The sequence below is a fragment of the Ceratotherium simum genome, chromosome 11 (assembly GCF_057802395.1).
Source record: "Ceratotherium simum simum isolate JZ-2026a chromosome 11, ASM5780239v1, whole genome shotgun sequence".
Lineage (NCBI taxonomy): Eukaryota > Metazoa > Chordata > Mammalia > Perissodactyla > Rhinocerotidae > Ceratotherium > Ceratotherium simum.
Genome location: NC_141910.1, coordinates 55,590,103 through 55,617,225, shown reverse-complemented (window position 1 = coordinate 55,617,225; position 27,123 = coordinate 55,590,103). Strand labels below are relative to the sequence as shown.

General features: G+C 54.2%; 1 protein-coding gene across 2 annotated transcripts in view; it reads right to left on the bottom strand.

Moving 5' to 3' along the window:
• The window catches only part of ADCY3 (adenylate cyclase 3), a 90,713-nt gene that overhangs the window by 13,886 nt on the left and 49,704 nt on the right, over window positions 1-27,123 (bottom strand). For both annotated transcript variants that reach the window (XM_004418276.3, XM_087437074.1), the window contains exons 4-9: window positions 9,503-9,633; window positions 8,830-8,941; window positions 8,557-8,684; window positions 7,139-7,297; window positions 6,043-6,220; window positions 1,026-1,154 (exon numbers count right to left, since the gene is read on the bottom strand). In XM_004418276.3, coding sequence (XP_004418333.1) covers window positions 1,026-1,154; window positions 6,043-6,220; window positions 7,139-7,297; window positions 8,557-8,684; window positions 8,830-8,941; window positions 9,503-9,633 — 837 coding nt within the window. The remainder of the gene's footprint in view (window positions 1-1,025; window positions 1,155-6,042; window positions 6,221-7,138; window positions 7,298-8,556; window positions 8,685-8,829; window positions 8,942-9,502; window positions 9,634-27,123) is intronic.

The window sequence follows — 27,123 nt, the reverse complement described above, 5'->3', positions numbered from 1 at the left end:
AGAGCTGTCTGTATGGGTCCAAGAGTGTATCTGGAAGCCAGACTCAAGAGACCCTGGGCTTAAAGCTCAGGTCTGCCGCTGGTTGATGATCTGACCCCATATAATTCATGTTCCTCCAGCCCCATTTTTCTCCCCTGTAAAATGATGTGGATGGTCTGTTCCAGCACCAAGAACCTCTGCCCCTGAAGCATATCCTGGAGCAGAGTGACACTGGCTAATTGTGAGGACATGAAAAATCACAGGCTGCTAAAAATCTCTGTGTCATTCTTGTTAGTGAGTTACATTAAGTCTGTATTTCCACTTTCTACCAAGAAAATCACAATAGGGAAAAGTTACTGAATGTTGTAGTGCTCAAGAAAAACCCAATTTACTTTCAGTAATTGCCCTCTTGTTCTCCAGCACCTGACCTAAAGGCACCAGGGGCAAGTCTTCCGCCTCCCTCATAGCGAGACGGCGATGCTGCCGACCGCTCGCAGCAACCTCAGCGAGGTAGAGATTCCTGTTTCAGAGCACGTGCCTGCATCAGTGAGTACACTCAGGAAGCCCTCTAGTGATGGACAGATCCGGGACGTTGTCCCAAGACAGACCCTGTCCTCAGGGGGGCAGCATGTTAAATCTTTTGGAAACCCCCCATCTGTGCACGAGACTGTGGAGTTTGGACCTAGCCAGACAGGTGACCCAGCCCTGAAGTCTCACTTCCAAAACGGTTGCAGATCCTATAGAATTTTCCACGGATGTCCTCACTGCCCTCAAATCTACAGGATCCTGGGACATCAGAGCTAGACAAGGCCTCCAAGGTGAGCACCTCTTTTGACCTTACCCACCCCCACCCCATGTAACTGATGAGACAGTGGGGTCGGGGGCATGTGCGTGTGTGCGTGTGAGCTATCCAAGGTTACACCGCTAAAAAGGAGCAGAGCCCAGGCTAGTGGCCAGGTCTCTCCCTCTCACTAGAGGACTCTTCCTGCAGCAACTTCTGCCTCCCCACCCTCTGCCCACGTCCTGGCCCTCAGCCCTGCACATACCTGGGCGTCCTGCTCTTCCGGCTCCTCTGACGTGGAACCATTGGTGTGGACACTCCCATTGGGTTCCTTGGTCTCAATGAGGGCCGGGGAGCTGGGCTTTGAGGAAGTTGGCGCTCCATTTGGGAGGGCCTGCAGTGGAAAGGAGTGGCCATCAGGGACCCCAGACACTGCCAGTGGCCCACCCCAGCCTGTGGTTGGTCTACCATCAGTCTGGAATCTTCCCACCAGAGTTTAGAAGCCGCACAGACTTAGAAATTTCACTATTCAATTCCTCCTCTAGAACGTTAATTTTTAAATGCTACAATTTTCTAGTATTAATTTCCACTATTAAAATTTATTCTAATCAGAGAAAGACCCAATTGTTCCAACACCTATTTCTAAAACAATAACTCAATGACACAGTGATTCACAGAGGTCTTTTTTGGTGTAGAGCCCTGTCAAATGCCTTCCAAAAGTCTGAAATAAATTCCATAAACCAGTTTCCCCAATGATTAATATTTTTCCTTGACAGAATAAGTTAAACACTATAACACAGAGAAACAGTTCATTCACTCATTTACTGAGTATTTACTGAGTACCAACTATGTGACAGGAACTGTTCTAACGCTTGGGGATACTGACATAATGTCCTGACCTTGAGAGCTCACATTCCAGTGAGCAAAGGCAGACAGCAGCAAAATAAAGAAGATAAACAGTACACAAGGAGAGAGCTAGTGCTCTGGAGAAAGATGAAGTAGGAAGGGGGCACAGGGGTGGTGGGAAGTGTGACTGTAAAGAGGAGGTCAGGGGAGGCGTCACCATGAGGATGACATTTCCACAAAAACCTGGAGGAGCAAACCATGTGGCTCTCTGGGGACGGGGATTCCAGGAAGAGGGAACAGCTGGTGCAAAGGCCCTGGAGCAGGCGTGCGCCCGGAGTATCTGAGCAACAGCCAGGCGGCCACTGCTGCTGGGGCAGAGTGAAGGAAGGGACAGGGCGGGGAGGGCCTGACCGTACAGGGTCTTCCTGACCTCCGCAGGACTCTGGCTTTTCCTCTGAGTAAGACAGGAGACCAATGGAGCGTTCTGAGCAGGGGAGTGACGTGATTTCACTTAACGTTTCATTCACTCTGACTGCTGTGTTGAGAAAGAGGGTGGCAGGGCAAAGACAGAAGCAGGATGACTGGTTGGGAGACTACTGTAATAGTCCAGGCATGAGATGACAGTGGCTCTGACGGGGATGGTAGCTTTGAGGGTGTGAGAAGGGAAGATTGGAGCTATATCTTGTAGGAAGAGTCAACAGAACTTGCTCATGAATTGTAGAGAGGGGTCAAGGATATCTTCAAAGAATTTTGTCTGAGCAGTTGGAAGAATGGAGTTCCTACTGACTGATGAGGAAGCCTGTGGCACAGCAGGTGTCCGAGTGGAGAAGAAGGTCGGGGGCTTGGCTTTGGACTTGTTACCTCTGGGCTGCCTGTTCTACATACAAGTGGAGACGTACACGCGGCTACAAGCTGAGTGCAGGGAAGCTGGTGGGGGCTGAGATCTCAGTTTGGGAGTTGTCAGAGACGGCGTGTAAAACAGCGAGCCCAGAGGAGACTGGCAACAACGTTAGTACGGGTGGGAGATGTCTCGGGAGCTTTTTAACACTTTGGCAAGGATTCATTGTGATAATTCTCCTCACACTCTCCTCCTCAACACTTTTTTTTTTTTTTTTTTTAAAGATTTTATTTATTTTTTCCCCCCAAAGCCCCAGTAGATAGCCGTATGTCATAGCTGCACATCCTTCTAGTTGCTGTATGTGGGACTCGGCCTCAGGATGGATGGAGAAGCGGTGCCTCGGTGCGCAACCGGGATCCGAACCCGGGCCACCAGCATCGGAGCGCGCGCACTTAACCACCAAGCCACGGAGCCGGCCCTCCTCCTCAACACTTGATTCAACTAAACCCTGGGGAGGGATTTCTGCAGATGGAACTGTATTTGCTCCTGCGACTCCAGTGAGGGACCTCTCAGCCCTTCCCTTATGCCGTCCCATTATCAGTCCTGTCTCACCCGTGCATCATCGCCCCTGCGTCGTTCGTGCTGTGTTACTTCTGACCCGGTGACTGCTGGGCAGCTTTGGACGTGTTAACACTGCCCTATCCGAGCACATCCTGAGCTGGAGACTTCCTACACAGGTGTTGAGCTCATCACATGAGCTTATGATGGTCGTGATAAGTTGTTTACAGACCCCTGCCCATTGGGGCTGATTGCTGCACAGCCTCGCCACGAAGACAACCGGTATGACCCACAGCAGCTAAACGTTTACGTTCCCTGGGAGAGAGGTGACGTGCTGGGCGGGCTGTGCCTGACAAATATCTGATGAATGTCATATGACAAAGGGCTCATTTCTCTTATAAACAAAGAGCTCCTACAAATCAGAGAGGGGAAGACGCTCTCAAGGTTAGATACGAACATGCAACTAACTCACAGAAGAAAATCACGTGCTAACAACCAGTGCCCAGCCTCACTAGTATCTAAAGAAATGAGATGACAACCGTGAGATATCATGGTCTCATCTCTCAAATGAATGAAAATAAAAGTGAGTCGAGAGCCAGCAAGGGCACAGGGAGCGTGGCAGAAGGTGAGTGAGCAGGGATGTGGGGCAAAGTTCAATGTACAGAACCCGTAACCCAGCATTTCCACCTTGCGGAGTTTATGTTTTCAGGGAGGGGCACTAAGAAATGGTTAAAAGTCAACTTTACAAAAATATTGAAAACCTCAGTTGCCTCAAAATGTCAGTGAAAGAAGTCTTGAAAAGAGAACACTGCCCATGTTTCCATGAGAAGTGGTGCTGACTCGTTTGTCTGTTGGAGCATTGAAGAAGGAAACAAAGTCTGACTTCAAGTCATTTGACGACTACGGCCTGTGCTCCTGTCCTGTGCAGGCGCCATCCGGGCGGTGGGGCCCAGCAGTACGCAGCACAGACCCCGTTCCAACCCCCCAGAGCTTCGGTGCTGATGTTTTAAGCTATGCGTCCACAAACTCAACTTGTCTCTGATTTGAAAACTGAATAATGACCAAAGCACAACAGCTTCATGAAGACGGTGCTGCCGAGGCTCCTCGTGCCTCAGTTCCCTCCTCCGTAACCCTCACGGGGTGTCAGGGGCTGAGAACAACTCCTGATCCAAATTACACACCGTGCAAGGGTCTATTAAATAAAATCAGTAAGCAAAATAAACTACAAGATTAGAACAAGAACGAGTGGTGTTGTCACAGACATACGTATATTTGACTGCTGCTCCCTAGTGGTCCCTAGTAAAACCAAATATGTGGGTAATTTTTTACAGGAATACCATCTATTAAAAATTTTATGTCAGAAACTGTAAACTTTCTATCATTTCACAAGGGTAGCTGATTTCTTAGATTACTGTCAATCACTGTCTTGTAGAAGAGCTTAGAAAATACATTTTAAATTTGTTCTAATGAATGTATGACGTTCTACATCTAGCACTCTTAAAAATATGAATGACTCGTTAACTTTGTGGCAAGGTCAAGTCTCATTTCAATGGGACTCTACTTTCCACCCTCATATTTCCTAATTTTCTGAAAGACAGCTTCCTACTGTTCTGAGTTCTTTAAAGATTTACTGTAGCTCAGACTTTACACTTAGCACAAAATACTTCAACTGTCCTTTGCTTTAAGGCTCAGAAACCTAGTGGGATTTTACATTCCTCGGGGGTGAGACCATGGCGTATCTACCTTTGGGTTCCTCCCAGTGCTGAGTTCCTGCACACGGCGGGGACCCACAGACATCTGGGAAGCAATGTGGCTGGCACATTGGCTGGCACAGTGTGGTCAGGGGCACAGGCTTTGGTTTCAGGTCCCAGCTCTGCCACTTGCTAGATCTGTAGCTTGTGCAAGGTTCGGGGCCTCAGTTTCCTCCTCTGTAAAGTGGGTATGACAACAGCCCCCTTCTTGCAGGGCTGTCTTGAGGATTAAGTGAAAGAATGGATGCAGAGAAGTACTCGATAAATAGTGGTTACGATCAGATTTGTTGAATAGATGAATCTTCCATTTATGTGTTTGACTGGTTTGCTAGTCATCACATACATTTGGGGGAGCGGAGAAGGCATCTGGTTTTCTTTTAAAACTTTATGAGGAGTCACCTCTTCAGCCATAGCCCCTGAAGCCTCACCAGAGTGGGCTTTGCTTTAGCCATAACTAGGCAAAGCCTCTGCCACGGGATGGTCCTAACGACATGCCATCCCTGAGAGCACCCAACTCCTTAATTGTTAGATTCTCATGACTGGCAAGGTTTTTAAGTGAGAGATTACAAGGAATAAATAACTTCCTTATTTCATCAGAGGATGGTACAGGGATCAATTTCTGCAGTAGCCGCTGGTGGCTTCTAATCAGATGGACCGTCAGGAGGTTCGTGGTTGGTAGGAAAACATGAGGAAGTTGCTGAGGGCATCAGGTCTGATGACAAGGGAGACTCTGCACAAAGACCAGGCCAGAGGGTGGGCCGCAGGATGGCTTCACTGTTTCTGTCCCGTTCTGTCTTCACTTCCCACGCAGCAAATCTTCCCTGGCCTTGGTTCTCCTCCTCCTCCATGACCAATCCAACCCCACTGCCTCCCTGGCATTCTCCCCTGCTCTGTGCACTCTCTCCCTTGGCATCTACGTCACTCCCCTGGCTTCAACTGCTTCCTCCATGCAGGGGGCCCTTATCCCCAACACAGCCCCTCTCCTGAGTGCCACGTACACGTTTCCAGTGGCCTCCCCTCTGGACGTTGTCTTGGGACATACTGCAGCACCTTATTTTTAACTTGCCATATAGAACAAATGCTATCTTCCCCAGAAATCAGCTTCCCCTCTGAAAGGATGCCACTGCATGCTAGTCTGCTCAGCAGGACTCAGAATCACTTTTATGCCAACCTGCACCTCACCTCTCACATTCAGCCATCTTCAAGTCCTGCCAACTCTTCCACAATCTCTCCTTCTGTAATCCCTCCCTTCCCATCCACCTAGTCCAGGGGGCGGGTGGGGGACTCACCGAGCCATTGAGGCCATTTTGGGTGGCTGTTTTCTTCACCTCCGGCTTGGACGCGATGATGAGGTAGGTTTCAATGCCCTTCTCCTCTAGGTAATCGCAGCGGCTGCCCCCATCACCTGGCTCCACATCAAACTCTCCTTTCAGGCAGTCCATGGTGCTCTGGGAGATGTGCACGCGCCTGGATTGCAGCGGGAGAGCCCTCAGCACAGGCCGGGGCAGCCCTCACCCCACCCCCGGCAGACGGTCCGCAGACAGTGGCTAGACCTGTATCTCCGGGCATGTGGGGCAGAGGCCAAGTGGAGGCAGTGAGATGTGCTGCTACCAGGAGCAGTGACAGGGAGGTCCTGGCACTGCCTAGCTGTGTGGGCAGGGTGGCACCTGCCCCTCTCTGAGCATCAGTGTTAAGTCCATACGACAGGAATAAAATTTTGTCCTCACAGGCTGAGAGTCTCAAATGAGACAAGGAATTCAGAAGTCTGCTCTGAACTCGAAAGACGTTAAGTTCCAATTATTACCCACCCTGCGTGATTCTCAGCTGCAGCAGCTGCTGTTGGGGGGTGATAAACCCATTTCTGGGGAGTCACCACTGAGGGAGAACTGTGACTGCCTTTGGAGGAAGCTCCCTGACCCAGGTGGGAAGGTTTCACGCATCCTCAGTCCACCCTGAGGGCAGGGCCTGCCCCGCCTGACTGGCCGATTCTGTAAAAGAGCTCAAGTCAGACGGGGCGGGGGGCGGTGCGCTATAGCTGCAAACCGCTGCTCGGGGCCTGCCGCTCTGGTTTTCACTAGTAATGACACTAGTAATTACACTAGTAATGACACTAGTAATGTCTGCTGGGGAGACAGCAGAGCCGGGGCGGCCCCACAGTGGGTAGAGGGGGCGAGAGGCCAGACTGCTGCCGAGGGCCAGGCAGGGGAGCCACAGCCAACCTCAGGCCGAGGAGGAGGCACCCCGAGGAGGAACGCTGCTCCTGGGCGGGAAGGGGGCCCTTCTCTAAGGCTCTTCTCCCTGTCTCAGCCACAGCCCTGAGGGGTGGATGGGATGGCCCCCTCCCTCGGCCCCAGGCCTGCCCACTGGGAGGGAATGCTCACTCACCCAGGGATGCCGCCGGCCTCCATCTTGTTGGCCACAGTGACGTCGGTGGACCACACGTCGTACTGCCAGCGCTTCTGGCCCAGGACGCCCCCCAGCACAGTGCCCGTGTGCACCCCCACACGCATGTCCACCCCGGTCTTCGTCTTCTCCCGCACGTACCTGCCAGGTACACACAGAAAGGAGGAGGGGTCCGGCACGGCCCACGGCCCGCTGGCCAGCCGCTCCCCCTGCAGGAGGCATGCTGCGCAGGCTTCTTCCCCTGCAGCCCGAGGGGCCTGTGGGGTGCCCCACAGCTCTCGGCCTGCCTCTCAGCTAGTCCAGCAGAGGCACTCTGCCCCAGCCCTCCTCCCCTGGGGGCACCTCCAGTCGCTCTCCTGCAACCACCCGTTTATTCACTCGTGCAGCTGATGTTCCACTGAGCGTCCAGCGTGTGCCAGGCGCTGTGCCAGGCGCTGCAGCTCGCTAGAGAACTCCGGGAAGAGACAGTCTCGAATTTCAGAACTTTGCCCGATGGGGAGGGGAGGGGAGTGGAGGTGAAAGTCTCTAGTCCTGAACTATGGCCCCCTGGGGAAAGGCAGCATTTGTCTCTAGACCAATAGCAGAAGGAGCTTTAACCTGGGAGCTGGTAAAAATACAAAACCATACCCTCAGAGATGGAGGCGACGCACGCGCCCCACTTCCTGGACTCCATCCTGTGGAGGAGAACCTCAGCCAGGAGCTTCCCTTCCCACGTGGGGGCCTGATATCACTCGGGGCCCACCAGGGGCCTTGAGTGACAGGAGGGATTGCTCTCTAGGGTCCAAGCCCACCTGCAGCAATGGCAGCAACAGGGAAGAGCGAGGGGAGGCAGAGCCCACAGTCCCCACAGCTCACGGGGGGAAGGCCGGAGCGCTGGCTGGGAGCTCAGAGGCCGGGGTTCCAGTCCCATCTCTGCTGCCCCATTCATCTCGTGACCTCTGCAGAGTCACCTCATTGCTGCACTCTGACTTTCTAATCCGAGAGGTGGGCATGGTGATCCCTGAACCTGTCTGTCTTGGGGGGTCATGGCGAGAAAACACTGAGAGAAGAGATGGGGGACACCCTGGGGGGAAATCCAAGCAAACATGAGGCGGCGGGATCAACTTCATGAGGACTGCAACTTCCAGCGGAAAAAGCAGTGTGGACTAAGGCTGCAAAAGCATCCCTGAGACTAGAAGTCTTGCCATTTCCCCTCAGCTCTGAGGAAGGGAAGCTATGGCCTAACTTCCCAGAGCCAGTTACCGAGCCACCTACCCACCAAAGCCACCTCCCACGTTACAGGCCTGCGCGGTCCCTCCGCGAGGGCTTGGGGGTGCCAGGCCTGCCGTGACATACCAGCGTGGAAGACCTGCTCCTCCCACAGGTCTGGAGCCCCCTCCCTTCCAGAGGCCCCCACTTACGAGATGGCCTCCACCATGGCGAGCCCCATGAGGATGGAGCAGACGGCGTGGTCCTCCCGGTAGTCCGGCAAGCCACAGATGCAGTAGTAACAGTCGCCCAGGATCTTAATCCGCAGCTGGTGGTATTTCTGAAAGGGCAGGGCATGGGCTGTGGTCCCGAGTCCCTCCTCGGCTGGAGGAGTGGCAAAGAAAGCAGAGCACGACGAGCGGGAGCCAGGGAGGGCACGGGCAGGACACCCATCTCGGAAGCAGGGCGAGGGTTGGGGCACTCACGGCTGCCAGCTTGTCGAAGCGGGCGAAGAGCTCGTTGAGCAGCTTCACGAGCTCCTGGGCGCTGCAGGCAGACGACAGCTGGGTGAAGCCCACGATGTCCGCAAAGAGGATGCTGCGACAGGAGGGACGGCCACAGGAGGTGAAGCCTCCGATGACACGCCTGACTCCACCACCAGCTCCTGCTCCCAACCCACAGGCAGCCAGGACCATGGCAGGAGGAGGGCCTTCCTCAAGCCCCCAAGCAGTGAGACCCTGGCACTTCCAGGGCGAATACAGGGCTCTGAGGGTTAGCTTATTCCTGTGCACTTGCCCTCTACGGGGCCTCCCTCCCCAGGCCCCATGCTGCCCCACTCCTGCCCCCAAGATGAATGCATCCTTCCCGGAAGGAGCATGGCTATTAGCCCTAGTGCTGGCCCTGAATGGCTAGGTGACCTCATAGACGTCACTTCCCCACTCTGGGTGACATCTGTACAATGATGGGGCTGGACCACATAGCCTAAAGCATGTCTCAGCCCCAGTCTCTGTCAAAAAGGCTGCTCCTGCAGGGGAAGGCTCACGCTGTGGGGATGGCCTTGCTTCTAGTCCCCGGGGAAGACTCCCGAACCCCACGGTGCTCAGCTGACCCCACAAAACCACCACCCCCGTCCTGCTCTCGGGGCCCGGGCCAGCGCACCTGACATTCTCGTGGCGGTACATGTACATGGTGTTGAACTGCTGCTGGTCCTTCTGGCTCTCGTCCTTCTTCATGTCCTTTAGCATCTCGTCAGCCACGTGCTTGGGCAGGATGGAAAGCATGAGGTTCTCCTGTGGGAGGGAGAAGAGGGTGAGTGGGGAGGGCAGGGGCAGGTTCAGATACTTCTGGGAAGAAATACCTTGATCCCGGCGACAGATGTCAGCCAGGACCCAAGTGACCTTCCACAGAGGCCTTACGGTGCAGACCCCACATCAGGAAGCGGCCAGAGGCCCAGGTCGGGCAGCTTCTTGCACTGAGTGGGCTCAGGGTTGTGACCTGAGCACCATTAGAATCTGACGGGAGTGAGAAACCCGTGAAGAAATCCCAGCTCGGCTCTGTGCCTCCGTGCACCTTCAATGCCACAGGAAGAGTGACAGTTCCTGCATGAGCCCACTCTCTCCTGCGCCTGCTCCGCGTGCCCTCGAGGGCAGAGCTTTGGGTCACCACCCCACCCTGCATAGAGCAATCACGCGAGAATTCAGTCAACTTGATCGAAGACCTACTAGATGCCAGGTACAGTGCTAGGTGCCAGTGTGCCTCTCCCCTCAGAGGGCTGCGGGTCTCATGGAGGAGGCAGATAAGTGCGCCCTCCACAGTGCAGTGTGATCCACGCCATGACGAGCAAGGGAGAGCAGACAACTAAGAAAGAAGGAAGGGTGTCAAAATCAGCCAGGTGTGTGTAGGGTGGTGGTGGGCAATCAGGAGGACTTCCTGGAAGTGACGCTTAGCTGAGTCTTGGAGATCACGATGCTGAGAGCATCCTGTCAGAGGGAGCGCATGTACAGTTGTACCAGGTTCAGGGACCTGCAAGTGTTTCCGTGGAGGCGGAAACAGAAGTGCAGCTCGAGGGTGGGGCCTGGTTTAGATCAGGGGTCAGCAAACCGCCACCCGTGGGCCAAGTCTGGCTGCTGCCTGCTTTCATAAATGACGTCTTACTGGCCAGCCACGCTCATTTGTTGACGTATTGTCTATGGCCGTTTTCCTACTCCAGTGGCAGAGTTGAGCGGGGTTGTGACAGAGACCATATGGCTGGAGCCAAAAAAATTCACTATCTAGCCCTTTTCAGAAAATGTCTGCCGACCCCCGGTTTGGATCCGGAAGGTCCTGGTGTGCAGGCAAGGAATCTGAATCCTTCCCGAAAGCTGCGGAAGGACTGAGGGCCTAGGGCAGGGGGTTGAGGTGACAGACAGGGCGTGGGGCAGAGACAGGAGGGAGACCAGGCAGGGGCTCCCGCGGGATCCAGGCAGAGCCGGGGCCGGAGCAAGAGCGGCCGGGCTGGCAGGACGGGGGGCCATAAGACTCGCGACGAGCAGAACCCATGGACTTGGGGACTGCTTGTGCATGGGAGGTGACGGGCCTGTGGCCTGGGCCTCTGGGTGGAAGGTGCCAGTTCCTGAAATAAGGAACAAAGGAGCAGAGAGCGGTGAGGGGCAAGGCGGGCGTTTGGTTTGGGACGTGAGTCCGAGGGCCCGCGAGGCCTCCGTGCAGGGCTGCCTGGCGGGCGGAGGCCTGGGAGACTCATGGGCTGAGCCTACAGCTCTGAGGCCGAGGGTTGGACTGAGCAGCAGGGAGACAGGCAAGAGGAGACACTGACAGAAGAAGGTGCTGGAAGGTGGAGGTGAGAGGAGGGGAAACCCAGGCAGGGCGCCTTGTCAGGAAGCAACACTGCCCCTGCCCCCAGGAGAGGAGGCCGGTGAGGACAGCGTCTGGGGAGGCACGATGGGGAGGAACTAGAGGGAGAATCTCGAGTTGAGGTTTGCAGGACGGAAATCGTAAAGGGTGGAGGGGCAGGAGAACTGTGCTAACGGTGAGGAGGTGACTAAACTGAGGCCCGTGGGGCAAGGCAACAAGATGTGAGGTTGGCCTGGGAGAGATGGGGGTGCAGGAGGGGCAGTGAGAGCAAGAGATGTGGCTGGAGGGCAGGGCCTTTGACCCCGCGGTGGCGCAGTTCCGGTGACCAGGCCAGTGTTGCAGGGGTCAGCTGCTGAAGGGGAGGAGTGAGGCGGGCGGGGCTCAGGAAGTCCGGGAGTGCTGTGTCCAGAGAGCCAGTCACACGAGTCACCTGGGTCCAGGGGTGGCTGGAAAACCAAGGGCTACTGTCGGGGTCCTCAGCACCTGGGGCCTGATCAGGGGTCACTGGACCACTGGGAAACCGAGGCTGCAGGTGCCAGGCCTCAGCAGTGACACCAGCCCAGCAGGTGCAGGAGCGAGGGACCTCGCCTCCTGCCAAGGGCCTGACAGCGGGGGCCCCGCCTGCTCTGCTCTCTATTGTGGTCAGTGGGCCCTGAGGCCAGAGGACACAGCTCTACCTGCGTTTCAGACACACCTGCTCTGGGGCAGGAGAACTGAGGTGGGGAGCTTCTACTCTTCTCCTCCGAGTGGGGCAGTCAAGAGGTCCCCAGGGGTCTGGGGTCGCACCCGGACTCCCCGCCCCCTGTAAGCCAGAGGGCTGGGGCCTCACCCCCCCGGGCAGAAGACAGCTCTGCTGTAGGGGCAGCCCCTCCCTGCTCCTCCAGGGACAGCCTGGAGACCGGAGCACCCCCTGCTCGCCCACGGCCGCACAGGGAGGTCCCTGTCTCCTATCTCTGTTTTCATGGGGAAAATCAATCCTCTTCCTTGCAGTGAATCACACGGTTATAATGAGGTGAGTCCCTCTTTGCCCAGCGTGCCTGGCACAGGCTCTACCTGAAGCACTTGTAGTGGTTATTCCTATTATTCGCCTATTTCCACAGCAATGTCTCTTCCACTGTTAGAAACCTCACAAATGGCATCATTACAGTTCAGGAATGAGAAGCCAAAATGACCCCAGTGCGCTCTGTCCTGGCTCAACCTGAGCCCAGGAAGCAGCAACCAGGTCTCCCGGGGCCCTGCAGCCCAGGCAGAGCAAGTGCAGGAGACTCAGAGACCTGGGCAGCTGCACGCCCCGCCCCACCGTGTGCGGTGAGGGGAGCCCGATGGTGGGGATGTGAGGCCCTCTCCCGTACCCGAACTAAACCAGGCACTGTGGAGAAGCTCTCAGCTTGGAAAAGACAATGAGCCTCCAGGAGGATTTTCAAGAAAAGCCAGAGATTTCTGCTGGCTCTCAAGGGTGGCCTAGGAGCTGCTGGAGTCCTGAGGGGGAGAAGGGGCATCAGGAGGCAGCAGTGAGCATGGGGCTGAGGCAGGAATCCTGGGGGTCCCAGCTCACTCCAAGTGCATGGAGTGTGTGCCCTGGTCCATGCCAGGCTGGCAGGGACAGGAGGGTGTGGTGGTTAAGAGCTGGGCCTCTGGGCTGGATGACCTCAGATCCCTGCCCTGCCACTCACTCACTGTGTGAGACCAGGCAGTTACTAAACTTCCCTGTGCCTTGGTGTCCTTGTTGGTAAAACAGGGGGACTAAGTGACTCATTACCGTGAAGCCCCTAGAACAGCACCTGCACACAGCAAGTGCTCAACAGATTTTAGCTATTCCTATGTCACTTGATGTGGAGTGTTGAGGGCGTTGAGACAGCAGGTATCACAGAAAGATGAGGCCCAAACTTCCTCTGGGCTTCGAAGCTGGCCACAGGTTTATGGATTAAGAGTTTCAGTGGGATGTCCAGGGCGAGCAGAAAACCCTTCTGTTCACTCAGCCAGGCCTCATGAGCTGTGTCTAGGCCAGGCGGGATGATGAGGGGCAGAAGGAAGGATCCCGCCTTCTGCACAAGCCTCAGTCCTTCCCCAGGGTGCATGCTAAGGTGAGGAAGAGGCAGATGTGTGAGGAGGGGGAGGGCCTGCTGGCTGAGAGGAGGCCACTCAGGGTTGTGAGCAGAGAGGGGCCGTGGGACATCGAGGATTAGGAAAGTCACGGCGCTGTGCTGTCTCCCTGCCAGCCTGCCTGCTGCAGCCCCGCAGCCAGAGCCTACATGGTCAGGCCCTGACTGCCCTCTGGGACTCCTCCTCAGAACCCCATCCATCCAGAAAAGCCTCTCCGGGCTCCCATGGAACCCCAGGGACGTCAGAATCCAGTCCAGCCCTGTGAGGTGCTCCACGCCCCTGACCACAGGCCCAGTTTCCCTGAAGACAAGCCCGGCCTCCTCAGGGGTGGCCCACTGCCTCCTCCTAGCACAGCCCAGGCTCCAAGACTGTCACCTAACACCAGATAAAGGCAGCAGCAGATGTGCAAAGTCAGTGCTGCCCTGCCGCCCAAAACTCAGGTGCCTCGGAGTCACCTTGATGAGGAAGGAGGTAATCTCTGGGGGTGGGATGTGGGGAATGTTCACTTTTTGCGTTATACATTTCTGTAACTTTTTTCAAGAGCATATATGAGTTCTGAAGGCAGAAAATCATTAAATGTCAATTTTTAAAATAACAAGAAAGAAGCTGTGGTTGTAAATTAAGGCTGCCAATTTACTCCTAGGGTTTATGGAAACCTGATCGTCAGCCTCAGAAGGTTAAGCAGGCAGAGAGTCCACCTTAAGTCATTCTGATAAAATGGGTTTTAAATAATAAGTAGGTATGCGCAAAGAAAGGACAAAGAGAATCTGACAGATGAGAAAAGAGTGAAACAGGCAGTTGCCAAGGGACTCAACAGGAAAGAACATTCTAGTAGGCGGGGGTCAAAGGGAGGAAAATGGCCGAGTGGGCAGTGAAAGAGGGGCTGCCCTCCCCTGTCAGCTGTCCTCCAGGGCCAGGCCCACGTCGCAACCACAGGATTTCTGTGACAGCCTCTCAATGGGTCTCCCTGGCGCCAAGCTCTGCTCTTCCTCTCAGTCTACCCTCCACGTGACCTCTGAACTTCCTCTAAGCCGTGTGACACCTGCGCCAGCACCTTTGGACGGCTCCCCACCTGCCGCATTTCGTGGCACCCACCTGCCTTTCTGGTCCCATCTGTGGCCCCTCCAGTGTAGACAAGCCCCTCCTCAGCCACCTCCACCCATACCCTTCAACACCCATCTCACACGCCACCTCTCTAGAAGCCCCTGCACAGGTGTGCTCGTCCCCCTCCTCATTTATACTCACTTTATTGGTGTGGCTATTGGTGTTGACCCTGTTTGCCCTTATATTTCAGATTCTAAACCCTTTCCTGGATCCTGGCCCCTTTTAAGAGCATGTGATGTTAGCTATGGATCTTTCAGAAAAATTCTCATACACGCACAGATCCCTGAATCCATTCTCAAAGACGAGGTTAAAGACCCCAACACCTCACATGTGTTCTTGGAGAAGGAAGGAGGCTGGGATCCAGGCACACTTGTTTGGTGGGTCCTGCAGGGGGCATAGGGGTGGACGGGACAGGGGCCACCAGAGCAGCCTGCGCAGGGGCCCAGCGCTGAGGGCTGTGGCTTGGTCTCCCCAGCACAGAGGCAGAGCCCGCTCATCCTAAAATAGCAGTTGCTATATGTTTCGGGAGTCATAAAAATGTTCCAAGCCTCTGACCCATTAATGGCTCTTCTGGGAATTTATTCAACAGAAATAATCCAAAGAAGGAAAAAGATAAATGTGCAAGAAGTTTGTTGCAGCATCATTTACACTTGTGGAAAAGCTGTACGCTGCCCAAATGCCCAGCAAGTGGCTAAACTGTCACACATCCTCTGGATGGAAGAGTATGCAACCCTAAAACTGGTCCTGATGAAAAGTGCAGCAACAAGAAACTGATGAGAGAGAAGAGCAGGACACAAGTTTGTGTTCTGTGAAGGCAATGCTGGGCAGGTGTGCATCTAAATAGAGGCAGAAGGGTATGTGCAAAAGAGAAGAGGGTAATTTAATTTGGGGATGGAATTAAGAGAAAACTTGAAATGTTTTCCAAAATGCTCTATGGTTGCTATACTGCTACTGCTGCTTTTTTAAAACACTTTTTAAACTGGAGATAAACACAAAACTTCCTGTTGCCTCCAGCTGTGATCCTGACCCCAGCCTGTCTGTAACTACCACAGTTTTCTAGAAAGGGAGATCCCTGTAAGGCTGCTGGGCTGGCTCCAGACCCCAACGTCTGCTTGGTTACAACCCGAGGAAGCAGACCGATGGCCAGGTATAAACGAGGAGGAGACCACAGCACACAGCACGACGGGACGTGGGGGAGGTGGCAGCCCTCCTAGCGAGCCAGGTGACAGAACAGTCACCCTGGGCTGGCTTCTTTCTGCTGATCTCATGAACACAGCACCGCACCAGGCAAATGGACACTATTGACCAATATCAAAATGTCTCTTTGCTAAAACTTTCCCATCTACCCTATATTTTCATAAATGTGTAACATTGCCTCTATTTTGCAGGTGACCAAACCGAGGCATGAAGGGTTTAAGTGGTTGGTCCCAGGTTCCTCAGAGTCAGTGGCAGACCCAGAACCCAGGGCTCTTGGACCAATGGAAAGCGGGTGGTGATTCTTCTTCACCCAAGGACATACTTCTCACACACCAATTCTCTCCTCTGCATTGGAAGTTGTTCTGCCATGAATGTAAAGGAACAAGAAGTGCCCACACCTTATCTAGTAAGGACCTGACAATGCTGTTCTAGAAAGTCTTATCAGGACGCTCCTGGGGGTCAGCCCACTGGAACATTCTGTGGGCCCCAGTCCTTGTGGTGTTGTGTACGGAGATCTGGCCAGCCACTCCTCAAGTGGGTCCCCCTTGCAGAAGAAGACCTGGCTAAGACTTCTGTGGGTGCCTCAGCACAGTGGCCCGGGCAGCATACCAGACCACTCCTGGGCATCAGGGAGAGCAGGCTGGGCTTGCGGCAGGGGCTGGAATTCCTTCTGATGGTCGGCAGAGAAGAGAAGGAGGAGGGTGCTGCTGGAGTGGACGGGTGGCAGAGGCCCGAGTTCAATCCTGGCTCTACACCCGCAGACTCCGGGCAGGGCCGGCATCCTCCCTGAGCCTCGGTCCGCCTCTCCCCCTCACAGGCTGAGGGGAGGAGAAAGGGCCGATGCTGCGAGGGCTGCCTCAGTGACTGACAGTGGGCTCTGAATGTAACCAACGGGGCCAAATGTGAGGACCCTGAGACGCTGGGTCACCCCAAAGCTGTGACACAGGTGGGCTGCGGCAGCTCCAGAGGGGCTTGCCTAGAGGGGGTGCATGCCAGGCCTCCCCTATGGCACACGTGCAGGGGCCCAGCAGTGCATGGTGAACGCGGGAAGCTCCCAGAGCAGCAGAAACCTGTGGTGAGGCCCTGCCGTCTGGGCTCAGGGAGGTCCCCTGGTTCAGCAAAGCCCATCCGCAGGAACTTAGGCCTCATGACCCAGCGTCTCGCCTGCTGGTCATGCTGAGTGGCCTCAGCATCACCTGGGGCTCACCCCACGCAGATCCTCTGGCCCCCCTGCAGCCCAACGACCCTCAGGCGACTTGCCACCACATCAAAGTTTCGACGCACCACTTTAGGAGCACTTGAGAAGGATTTGAAGGAAAGAAAACTGAGGGGAAAGGCCCAGCTGTGGTTGTGTGGGAGAAAGGCTGAGTTGTACACCCAGAGCAAGATCCTGCCTCCCAAGGTCACTGCTGGAGACCCCTGCCTCCAACGCCATGTCTGAGCAGGAGGACTTGGGGATAAGAGAGAAGCAGAACACTTGAAACCCAAAGCCAGCGCACAAGACAGCAGTGAGATTCAAGGTGGAAATGGCAACGCACCTCCAGAAACTCGGACTCATACCATCTAAGACGCAGTGGTCCAGTGCTCTCCCAGCTTCCTCTGAGAAAGCCACAAACTGCTGAGCATCACACGCAAAAGAACTGGGACAGAGCGGGAAGATGTGATCCAAGTTTGTCACGAGCAAATGCAGTGGGGCAGAAGGAGGGCATTCAACAATTTAATCTTTTTATTTACTTTTTCTTTTCCCTTAACCCTTTTTTATTTTTTAAATTATTTGTTTTGTAATGTGATTTTCAAAACTGAATTGAAACTGGCATGTCACCTCTCTAAAACTCCTGGTATTTTGAATTCCAATGCTTATTATTCATTATCATATGAATTTTTGTGATTAACTTCAGATGCCTTCATATCGTCTCTCCTTTATAAAAATGACGTGTGCACAGAGGCCACCTTTCTCAGGACTGTGGTGCCCTGAAGTTCTGGCATGTGGCTGCTTCACTCTTGGACTGTGACTTTCAGTGGCAGGGTGGAAATTTTCTCAGAAAACTGGGTTATGGGAAAATGACATTTCCTTACCCTGAAGCTACTTTTAAAATCTGATGGTCTAGACCAAAAGAAGGAATATAAGTTGGAGGCTGAAGAGACATATGGAGATAATAATGACTAACTCCAAAGAAGGCTTCGCTGAAGAGACAAAGCATTTTAAAAATTTAAAAATCTTGTCAGAGGCAAGAGGAATGGCTTCATCATCCAAGGCTGGGGGAGGCTAGAACAAGGATCACTGACCTGGGGTTAGGCTCCTAAAGTCCCTGTGCCCCTGGGCATATGCTTTTGCCCCTTTGGGCTCGGTTCCTCATCTGTGAAATGGGGGATCTCTTAGGCTCTCTTTCTTTGTTCAAAGGGGAAATTCTTCCAGAAGGAAAATTTCAGAAGATACAGAGTACATATTCATACAATGTGTAAATGGCATGTCACTGGACAATTGGCTCATATGGATTTTACTCCAGAGTGATCTGGTAAAACGTACAGGATGAACTTCAAAGGGGGTAAATGTAATAATCTCTATTTGAGACCCCAAAACCAAGTGCAAGAGAATAGAATGGGGGAGGCATAGTGTATCAACACTGGGGGGAAAAAAGCCTAGTTATTTGAGATGCTATTAGATTTTAAATGAATTCACAGCATAAAGCGACGCCTCAACAAGCCCCTTGGCCCTTAGTGGAAGTTAAGCGTCCTGAAAGAGGAGGTGGTGGACCCACCCCACCAGGCTGGGCCTCCCCTCCAAGGAAACTGGTCACCTAGGCCTTCGTCAGGGAGTGACCACGAGGTGAGGGAGCCTGAGTCCGGGCATCTGAGGGTGGGCTGAGGGGCTGGGGATCAGCCCAGAGAGGAGAGGGCTCTGTGGCATCACACAGCAATCTTCAAGTCTGAGGAAAGCTGTTGTGTGAAAAGGGATGAGACTTGTTCTGGAGGCCCCATGAGAGAAAGCTAATGAGGGAAGACTGCTGGGGAACAGACTGTTGCTTCCAGAGGAGGAAGAATTTTCTAAGAGTAAAACAGTTTGCCCTGAGAGATGGGGAACCACCATCCCCAGACACCACGTGAGAAGGCTACAGGAGGGAGTCAACCACAGGATGGAAGGCTGGTACAGAGGACGGGATTCAGCCAAACTCTGGAAGTTGAAGCCTGGGGCACTGAGACATGGCTCCACACAAAGAGAGGAAGATGGCAGTAACCTGCTTCATACAGTCTCTCCCCGGCCCTACAATGCTTTGATAGTTATCCTAAAAACACACGGTAACCAAAGTCAAGGCCCTGACCCTCTTTGGGAAAAGAACCAAACGAGGCCCAGAAAGAGAAAGAATAAGTCCTGAATGTTTCTAGTAGGCTCTCTGGGTAGAGCAAAAAACTGCCCAGATCCTGGGGAGACGCTCCCAGGCCTCCCCCAGGTGGTGAGCAGACCCGGGGTGGGGTACAGGGCTGGTTGGGGGCAGAGTCCCGGTCCCTGGGAGAAGAGACACAGCAGCCTGGGGCAGGATGCTTGGCCTCTGGCCTCCGGGCTGGGATCTCCTCATTTGTACAGTTATTTGCTGAGCTGCTCAGGTGAGCTGTGCACCCCTGGCCAGAGCGAGCTGTCAGCAGGGCCCCGGCCAGACTCCGGGAAGGAACCAGTCAAGCCCCCTTCTGCTCAGCGGAGACTCATGCCAGGTTCACCTTTGTGCTGGCTCAGGACTGAGACAGGGAAGGAGGCCAGTTCGGCTCCCAAGGGCCCGGAGTTGTTACAGGTGATGCTCTGATGAGGCTTTCAGGAGTTAATCACTGTGAGGCGGCCAGCAGGGATTTGGAATAATGAGCTTGGCTGACGAGGAGCTAAGTTTCTACAACATCCTTGTAAAAGGGGCAGAGGGACGGAGACTTCAGTGGAGATAGAGCCTGGCAGTGCCCCAGTGGCCGTGTGTGTGCGTGTGTGTGTGTGTGTGTGTGTCTGGTAAGCATGTGAAGTCTGCCTGTCTGTCTGAAGGATGTATGTGTCCTTGTGTATGCCCACGTGTGTCCTACCTATGTGCTGTGTGTACACACACATGTTATCACTACAACCCATCATAGGCTGTGAGCAGACCCACAGCTGTCCACAAACATGTCTGTTCTGGTCCTGATTTATCCAGATTCTTGGAGCTTCCAGGCCACTTGGAAGCCAAAAGGTCACTGGATCCCACCAGGTGCCCATCCTGGCCTGACCACCTGAGCAGAGGAGGCAGCAGAAGGAAGGAAATGAAGAGTAGGGCCCGGCCTGCTAGTCCTGGGAGGTCAGAGCCCGAACAGGTCCCCTCTCCCTGATGAGAGGACAAAGGACCACAATGTGTGAAATCTGGAAACTCTGGTGCTGCCGTTTGTGTATGGAGCAGGCAGCCGCCATTTAGACAAGGGGCCCACGCATGCTTCCCCCATCCAAAAGACATGGTCACGACCTCCATCACTCAAAGAACAGTCACTGGTCATCTATGCAGGTCCCGGAGCTAAATGCTGGGAAGGTCAAAGGTAAACAGTACTCCCAAGAGCTCGGATGGGCGGGGCAGTCCAGTCACATGTGCAGTGACTGGTCTCATAGGGCAGGAGTGCTCTGCCGTCTTCAGCCAAAGGCTGTGGGAGTTCAGAGGAGGGAGAGGCTGTGTAACTCAAAACCAGCATATCTTTTAAACAAGACCCTTCCATGTGAAAACAGGCTCAAGCCAGCATCCCCAGAGCCACCCACATTGACAGGGTCTAAACGGGAAGCAGGGCCACACTTATCCCCGTGTTGGGGGAGCCAGACCAACAAGTCTCCACCAGGCCGTGTCCTCTCGAACAGCACAGAAACCCCACAGACCCAGGGGCAACCCAGAATTCTTACCCTGCTTGAGCGGGAGAGGGGACGCTGAGCACGTTGGACCTCTGGTCACTTGCCTGGACTCCTGTGCAGTCCCCAGAGACAGGGCTACTGTGTGGGCCAAGGTGACTGCAATCTCAGGAGACAGCCCTTTGGGCCCAAAGGCGGCCATGTGCGTGGTACCTGGAGCCCTCACCAAGAGAGCCTGGCACAAAGCAGATGCTCCTTAGAGGTCTGGTGAGTTAATGAGCTGTCAGCTAGACGTGGCCCAAGGGGCAAGCCATCACCCTCTACAACAGCACTAACAGAACTTTCTGTGATCACAGAGATGTTCTAGAATCTGTGCCGTCCAATATGGTACCACTAGCCAGCCACATGCAGCTACTCAGCACACGAAATGTGGCTAGGGCAATGGAGGAAGTGATTTTTAATTTTAATTTTAATTTAAATATCCACACATGGCTGGTGGCTATCATATCGGACAGCGCAGCTCTAGAACCCTGTAGCAATTAAGTCCAGCTCAAGCGCCAACTCTGAGGAACAGAGAGCAGCTGCCTGGAGCACTGTGTTGAGACGGATGCTGAGGTCGCATCTGTGATCAGTGGGAAGAGTGCGGCAATGTCCGCTGCGAAGGCACGCACCCCCTGCTTCCATCCTTGACCGGAAGCAGCAGCTCAGTCCACCCGGGCATGAAGGCCCGAGCCAGTTAGACAAAGTCTCCACCCGCAAGGGGTTATGGGGGTTTGGCTTCACTCCCTTTGCCTCCTCTCAATGAAGCTGTAAATCTCGCCAGTGCTTTTTCCAAATGCTGCTCCCACCTTCCTTTACTCTCCACCCAATGGCCGCCACTCCAGCCTAGCCCCAGACCAGGTCTGGCTGGTCTCCTGACTCCATCCTTCCCACAGGAGGGACAAAGAACAGTCCTCGAATGAGGACTTTGTCCATCACCCTCCACCTCCACCCCCCACCCTCACTCCTCACTGACCCCACCTCTGCCCTTCCACTTGGATCAAGACTCCGTTCTTCCCACCACACATGTGCCAGTTCCCCTCCCTCTTCTTGGAAAGTCACCAGAGAGTCCACATCCATTACGTTCTTTAAATCCAACTCCAAACACACTTCTAAGTCTCCACAGCTCAGCCCGCTGATGGTCCCTCCTTCCTCCGCCCCCTCAGCGCCTTCACATTCCCCCTGTGCTGCACTCACTCACTTCCTTCCTGCTGTATATTTAACAGCGTCACAGGACTGCAGCCTATCCCAGGTGTGGCCCCGCCAGATCCTCTGGGTGCCACTGTCCCATGATGCTCCTGCCCATTTGGGTATACACACCACATTCCCAACCATGCAGGCCGACACAGAGGGGACTGGCTGAGACGCTGAGGCAGTGGCTACAGCATCTGGAATTTCTTTTTTTTGTGTGTGAGGAGATCAGCCCTGTGCTAACATCTGCCAATCCTCCTCTTTTTTTGCTGAGGAAGACTGGCCCTGGGCTAACATCCATGCCCATCTTCCTCCACTTTATATGGGACACCACCACAGCATGGCTTGACAAGCAGTGGTCGGTGCGCGCCCAGGATCCGAACCGGCGAACCCCGGGCTGCCGCAGCGGAGCGCGCACACTTAACCACTTGCGCCACCGGGCCGGGCCCTAGCATCTGGAATTTCTACCCGGTGCTTCCCGCTTTGCGCCCCTTCCCTGAGTGCCTCGGGGCAGAAGAGAGGGTGGGGGCAGGTATGGGACTCACGAGGGCACCTGGTAGCAAAAATCACCTCTTAGTATCCATGGATAGGAGCAACAAAGGTGGACTTGAGGTTCCCCAAGTGCTGTTTGGTTTCTAGCTTTTGCTGAGCCCCCAGCATACTACAAGGCACTGTCCTGTAGGATCAGACACCCTCACCCTGGCAGAGCCCATGTGGGAGTCTGCAAATGCAGACACAGGCCCTCCAGCCTGTAGACATGTGGTCAGTGTACAAAACGAGCTCTACACAGTGAGACCACCCGACTGTGTCCCACCCAGCTCTCCATCCAGATGTCTACGAGCCGTCGCAAACTTGTCCTGACAGCCCCCAAACCTGTGCCTCTCACCATCTTCCCATCTCTGTAAACAGCAGCCCTGCCCTTCCAGTTGACTCTGGGCAGGTCAAACAAAACAGATACCGATAGGCCAGATGTGGTCCAGGGACTCCTCCCCTGATTCTCCTAGTTAGTGGATGTCCCGAACAGAAGCCCTCACCAGGAGGAAGGGAGTGAGTACCAACTCCCCTTCTGGGTTTGTCATGAAGATTATATGAGATAGTCCAGTGAAAACAGCCCAGGGCTTGGCACGAGTCAGCTTTTAATACACTACCCCGATAACTAAACAAAGCTTCATTCTTACAGCCAGATGAAGGGGGCATGCACCATAACCGTGGCCACCCTGGACCCAGACAGTGGACCCTACAACCCTTTGGAGAGAAAAATGCTGCTGGAGGATGTGGCAAGGGCCCACGACCCTCCAGAGCCCAGCAGGGCCCAGCTCGGAAGCCACACAGCCCATACACGGGGCTGTCAGCAGTGCTGTCGTCACCAACGGTGCCCGGAGCTACCCGACAGCGACGCCCTCCCACTGCCAGGAGCCTTCTGTGGCTGTAGAACAACCGTCCTCTGCGGGCCCTCACCGCACTACCTAAAATGTGGATTTGTTTCGCTACATCCTAGAATGCTAGAACGAAGGACATTCTGTGAAATCTAAGAGGTGGGAGTTGGAAACAACAGAAGCACTAATTCCCACTTCACACCACGGAAAAGTCACCTTCTGACTTTTCTCAAACCAAAAGGCATTCAAGGCTAAAATAAAAACTAAAAAATACTAGATGATATTCATGAGTGGTTCTATGAAGAAGCTAAGACGGCAAGTATCTTTCGAGGCTGATGTCAGGGGGTTCCTTTGTGGCTCACGTCAAGTAGACGATGCGTTTGCCCACCCACATCAGGTGCTGATAACCCGACGGGGCGCGTGTGGCCACCACGCAGTGAGTAAGAGGCAGAGTGGCCATGAAGCACACTCCTCCCGCCCCATCCTTGTCTCCCCTCCCTGCTCTCACTAGTCCCCAGGAGGAGGCCCCAAGCTCACGGTTGCCGGGACAATAGCGGGCACTTTGAGGGTTGACACTAGAAGCCCAACCCCAGGCCAGGAGCAGCTGCCTTCTCTCTCTCTCTCTCTTTGTCGCCCTGACTCTTGTCTCCCTCACCAACCTCCAGAGAGAAAAGGGCTCAAGTTCGAGAATACACTATGCCTTTTCCTCACAACAAAAGGTCTTGAAGGGAAGAGTGAGGCAGGCTTGGGCAGAGGTCAGAGAGGAGCGACATTCAGAAAGCCAAGGAACTGAAGCTGAGCTTATGAAGTGGCAGCATTCCACAGTTCCAAGCTCTGGGGCTCCCAGGAGAGAAGTCTCTCACAGTAAATGGGTGGTTCTTCCCTCTGAGACCCGCTCAAGGGCAGGAGGTCACCCACTTAGGGAAAGATTGGCATGAAGAAGAAACGCTATCCCTGGTCAAGGTGACCTGGGTGTTGGGCTGTAGTAGAAGGAGGGGCAGAGTGAAGCCGCTGTCCTGTCTGTGCGTCCCCCTGGAACTGAACGGAAAACCAGCCAGCATCCCCCTGCACCACGTTCCCAGGGTGCCGCGGATGGAGATGACCTGGCCCACTGGCCCGGGCAGTCCTTTGTTCCCTGAATGAGGACAAGACTGGTTGACCTAACCAAATGCGATCTGTAGCAAGTGCAGGCCTGCCTCAGCCGCGTCCCCTGTCGTCCCTCCATCCTCCCCTACATCCTCCTTCGACCACGTCCCACTCCCTGGGAAGTAATTCTGAGTATGTGATCCAGAAAGGCTCAGAATTCTGTGTTGGACCTGGCGACAGGTATGTACTGGGTGGATTTCCTGGATGCCTGCTGTTGCCAGGTGCCAGTGGGGGTGCTTAGCAACCCTCAAGGTCCCCAACTAAACCCTGGAGTATGGTCACATGGGAATAGAGAAAAACAACTCCAGTTCCTTCCTCTGGGCCTCCTGCTCTACCCTAACAGGCCTGTGGAGCCGAGGGGAGGCTGGAGCGAGGCCTGAAGTGTACCTTGGTGGCGTGTGTCACAGGAAAATGCCATCGGACTGCCTAAAGGGTTAGATATGTGCTCGGCTGACGCAAAGAGAGCCCCCTGCATGCCAGGGCCACACTCAGCGCTTTAAATCCACAAGGACCTCAGAGTGGCCAGGCCCTAACCCTCCCTGCAGAGGAGGAGACAAGCCAGGGCCGTCTAAGTAGCCAAGCTGACTGGAATCCGAGACTCCATCCCACTTTTCATTATCCACACGCTCCCTCATCTCGACACGTCCTTCGACACGCCAGACACACCCTCCCCCACCCCCCTCTCCCGGTGACGAAGCAAGAGGGGAAGCCTGCCCATGAAGGCCCAGAGCTGCTTCGCACCTTCCCGGGGGACGATGGCCACCCATCGGGAGTTGTCTGCCATTAGCAGGAGGCTGGTCATCTTCACAAAGGAGAGTACAACCTCCCAGGTGACAGCAGCAAAGAGAACAGAATGAGAGGATCTGGGATGGGTTCCCTGATGCCAGCTCACCCCCAGCCTCACTCTCTAGCTGAGGGGGATAAGGCCCAGAGAGGAGACTGTCCGGCTGGAGGCCACACAGCCGCGAGCACCCCCCACCCCCCTGCATTTCCTCCCAAGGCAGTTTAGAAAACAAGATAAATAAATACATGCTGGCAAGGCTGGGTGGTGTAGTGGTTAAGTTTGGGCACTCCGCTTCCGCGGCCCGGGGTTCACAGGTTCAGGTTCCAGGCACAGACCTATGCACCGCTCATCAAGCCATGCTGTGGTGGCATCCCATATACAAAATAGAGGAAGATGGGCACAGATGTTAGCTCAGGTCCAATCTTCCTCGGCAAAAAGAGGAGATTGGCAATGGATGTTAGCTCATGGTCAATCTTCCTCACACACACACAAAAAAACACCCTGGCAAAATAAAAAGTGAGACACGGACCCTGAGAACTAAACTGTGAAAGGAAGCCTCCTCTGCAAAGGATATACAGAGAATTTTTTCGTAATTGGGAATATTTTTAAAAAGGCATTTAAATGCCGTGAGTACACAGGTGGCCTGGTGTGGCACTGACCTCAACCGCCTCCTTACATGGAAGCCACGTCCAGCCCGGCCTCTGTCTCTTCTCCTACTGGGACTTTCTGCAGCCCCTTCCAAGCTGTTTTCACAACCATTACCTCATTTCTATCCTCACAAGGGGCTGTCACGGGAGGAAAGTGAAGTGGATTGTGCGACCTCTACCAGCCTGCGCTTGGCTCCCAGGACACACCCACGGACGTCCCCGGGATGGAAAATCAGCCCAGAGGCCACGCCACTTGCAAGGTGGGCCCGGTGCCTGGGGATGAGCAACCTCTGCCCCGTCTGGAACCATGGAGAAAGGCGCCCCAGGCAGCTCCCGTCCTACCTCTCGGCCCCTCCTTCAGCCAGCATCCCCAGGGGCTGGGGCCAGCGTGACCACAGCTAACAGCAATGAAGGGCTTCACAGTTTCTCCAATCATCCCAGTGTTCTTACTTCAAGTGATTCCCAAACAACCCCACAACCATGGTATTATTTTTTTTTTTTTTTTTTTTTAAAGATTTTATTTATTCAGTTTTTTCCCCCCAAAGCCCCAGTAGATAGTTGTATGTCATAGGTTCACATCCTTCTAGTTGCTGTACGTGGGACTCGGCCTCACGTTGGACGGAGAAGTGGTGCCTCGGGGCGCTCCCGGGATCCGAACCCGGGCCGCCAGCATCAGAGCGTGCGCACTTAACCGCCAAGCCACGGAGCCGGCCCCATGGTATTATTTTTAATCCCAATTTTTTAGACGACTAAACTGAAGACCACAGAGGCAAAGTGCCAATGTCACACTGTGTGTGTGAGAAGCTGTGTGACAGCTTCTCACTGTCCCCCAAAAACTGCTGGCGGAAGCGTCAAATGCAGATCCCAAGTGTAAGCTTGCCAGTGGAGGTCTGCTATCTGGCGCAGGCTTCAGACTCTGATGTTGTCACAGGGAGAGGAGAACACGCAGGATGACGGTGTGTGCAAGGGTCTGGGTCTTCCGTCCTCACAGGCAAGGATAGGAGACTGCTGCTCTGGGCTGTCCCAAAGCTCACCAGGTGCCTTTCTGTCTGGTTTTAAACATCAAGCTTGGGTATGGGGTTTCCTTGTGGAGTGATGAAATGTTCTGGAACTAGGTAGAGGTGGTGGAATGTACCAAATTGTTACAATTATGTTATATGAACTTCATCTCAATAAAAACGGAAAAAAAAAATCAAGCAAACCCGAAAGCCTTTTCTAGCAGACAACCCAATGTAACGCCCTGTATTTTTAAAAAATTATTTTTAGGGTCCGGCACGGTGGTGTAGCAGTTAAGTTCTTGCGCTCCGCATCGCCGGCCCAGGGTTCGCCGGTTCAGATCCTGGGCACAGACCTATTCACCGCTCATCAAGCCATGCTGAGGTGGCCTCCCACGTTAGAAGAGCTACAACTCTATAACTATGATACACAGCTATGTACTGGGACTTTGGGGAGAAAAAAGAAAAAGAGGAAGATTGGCAACAGATGTTAGCATAGGGCCAATCTTC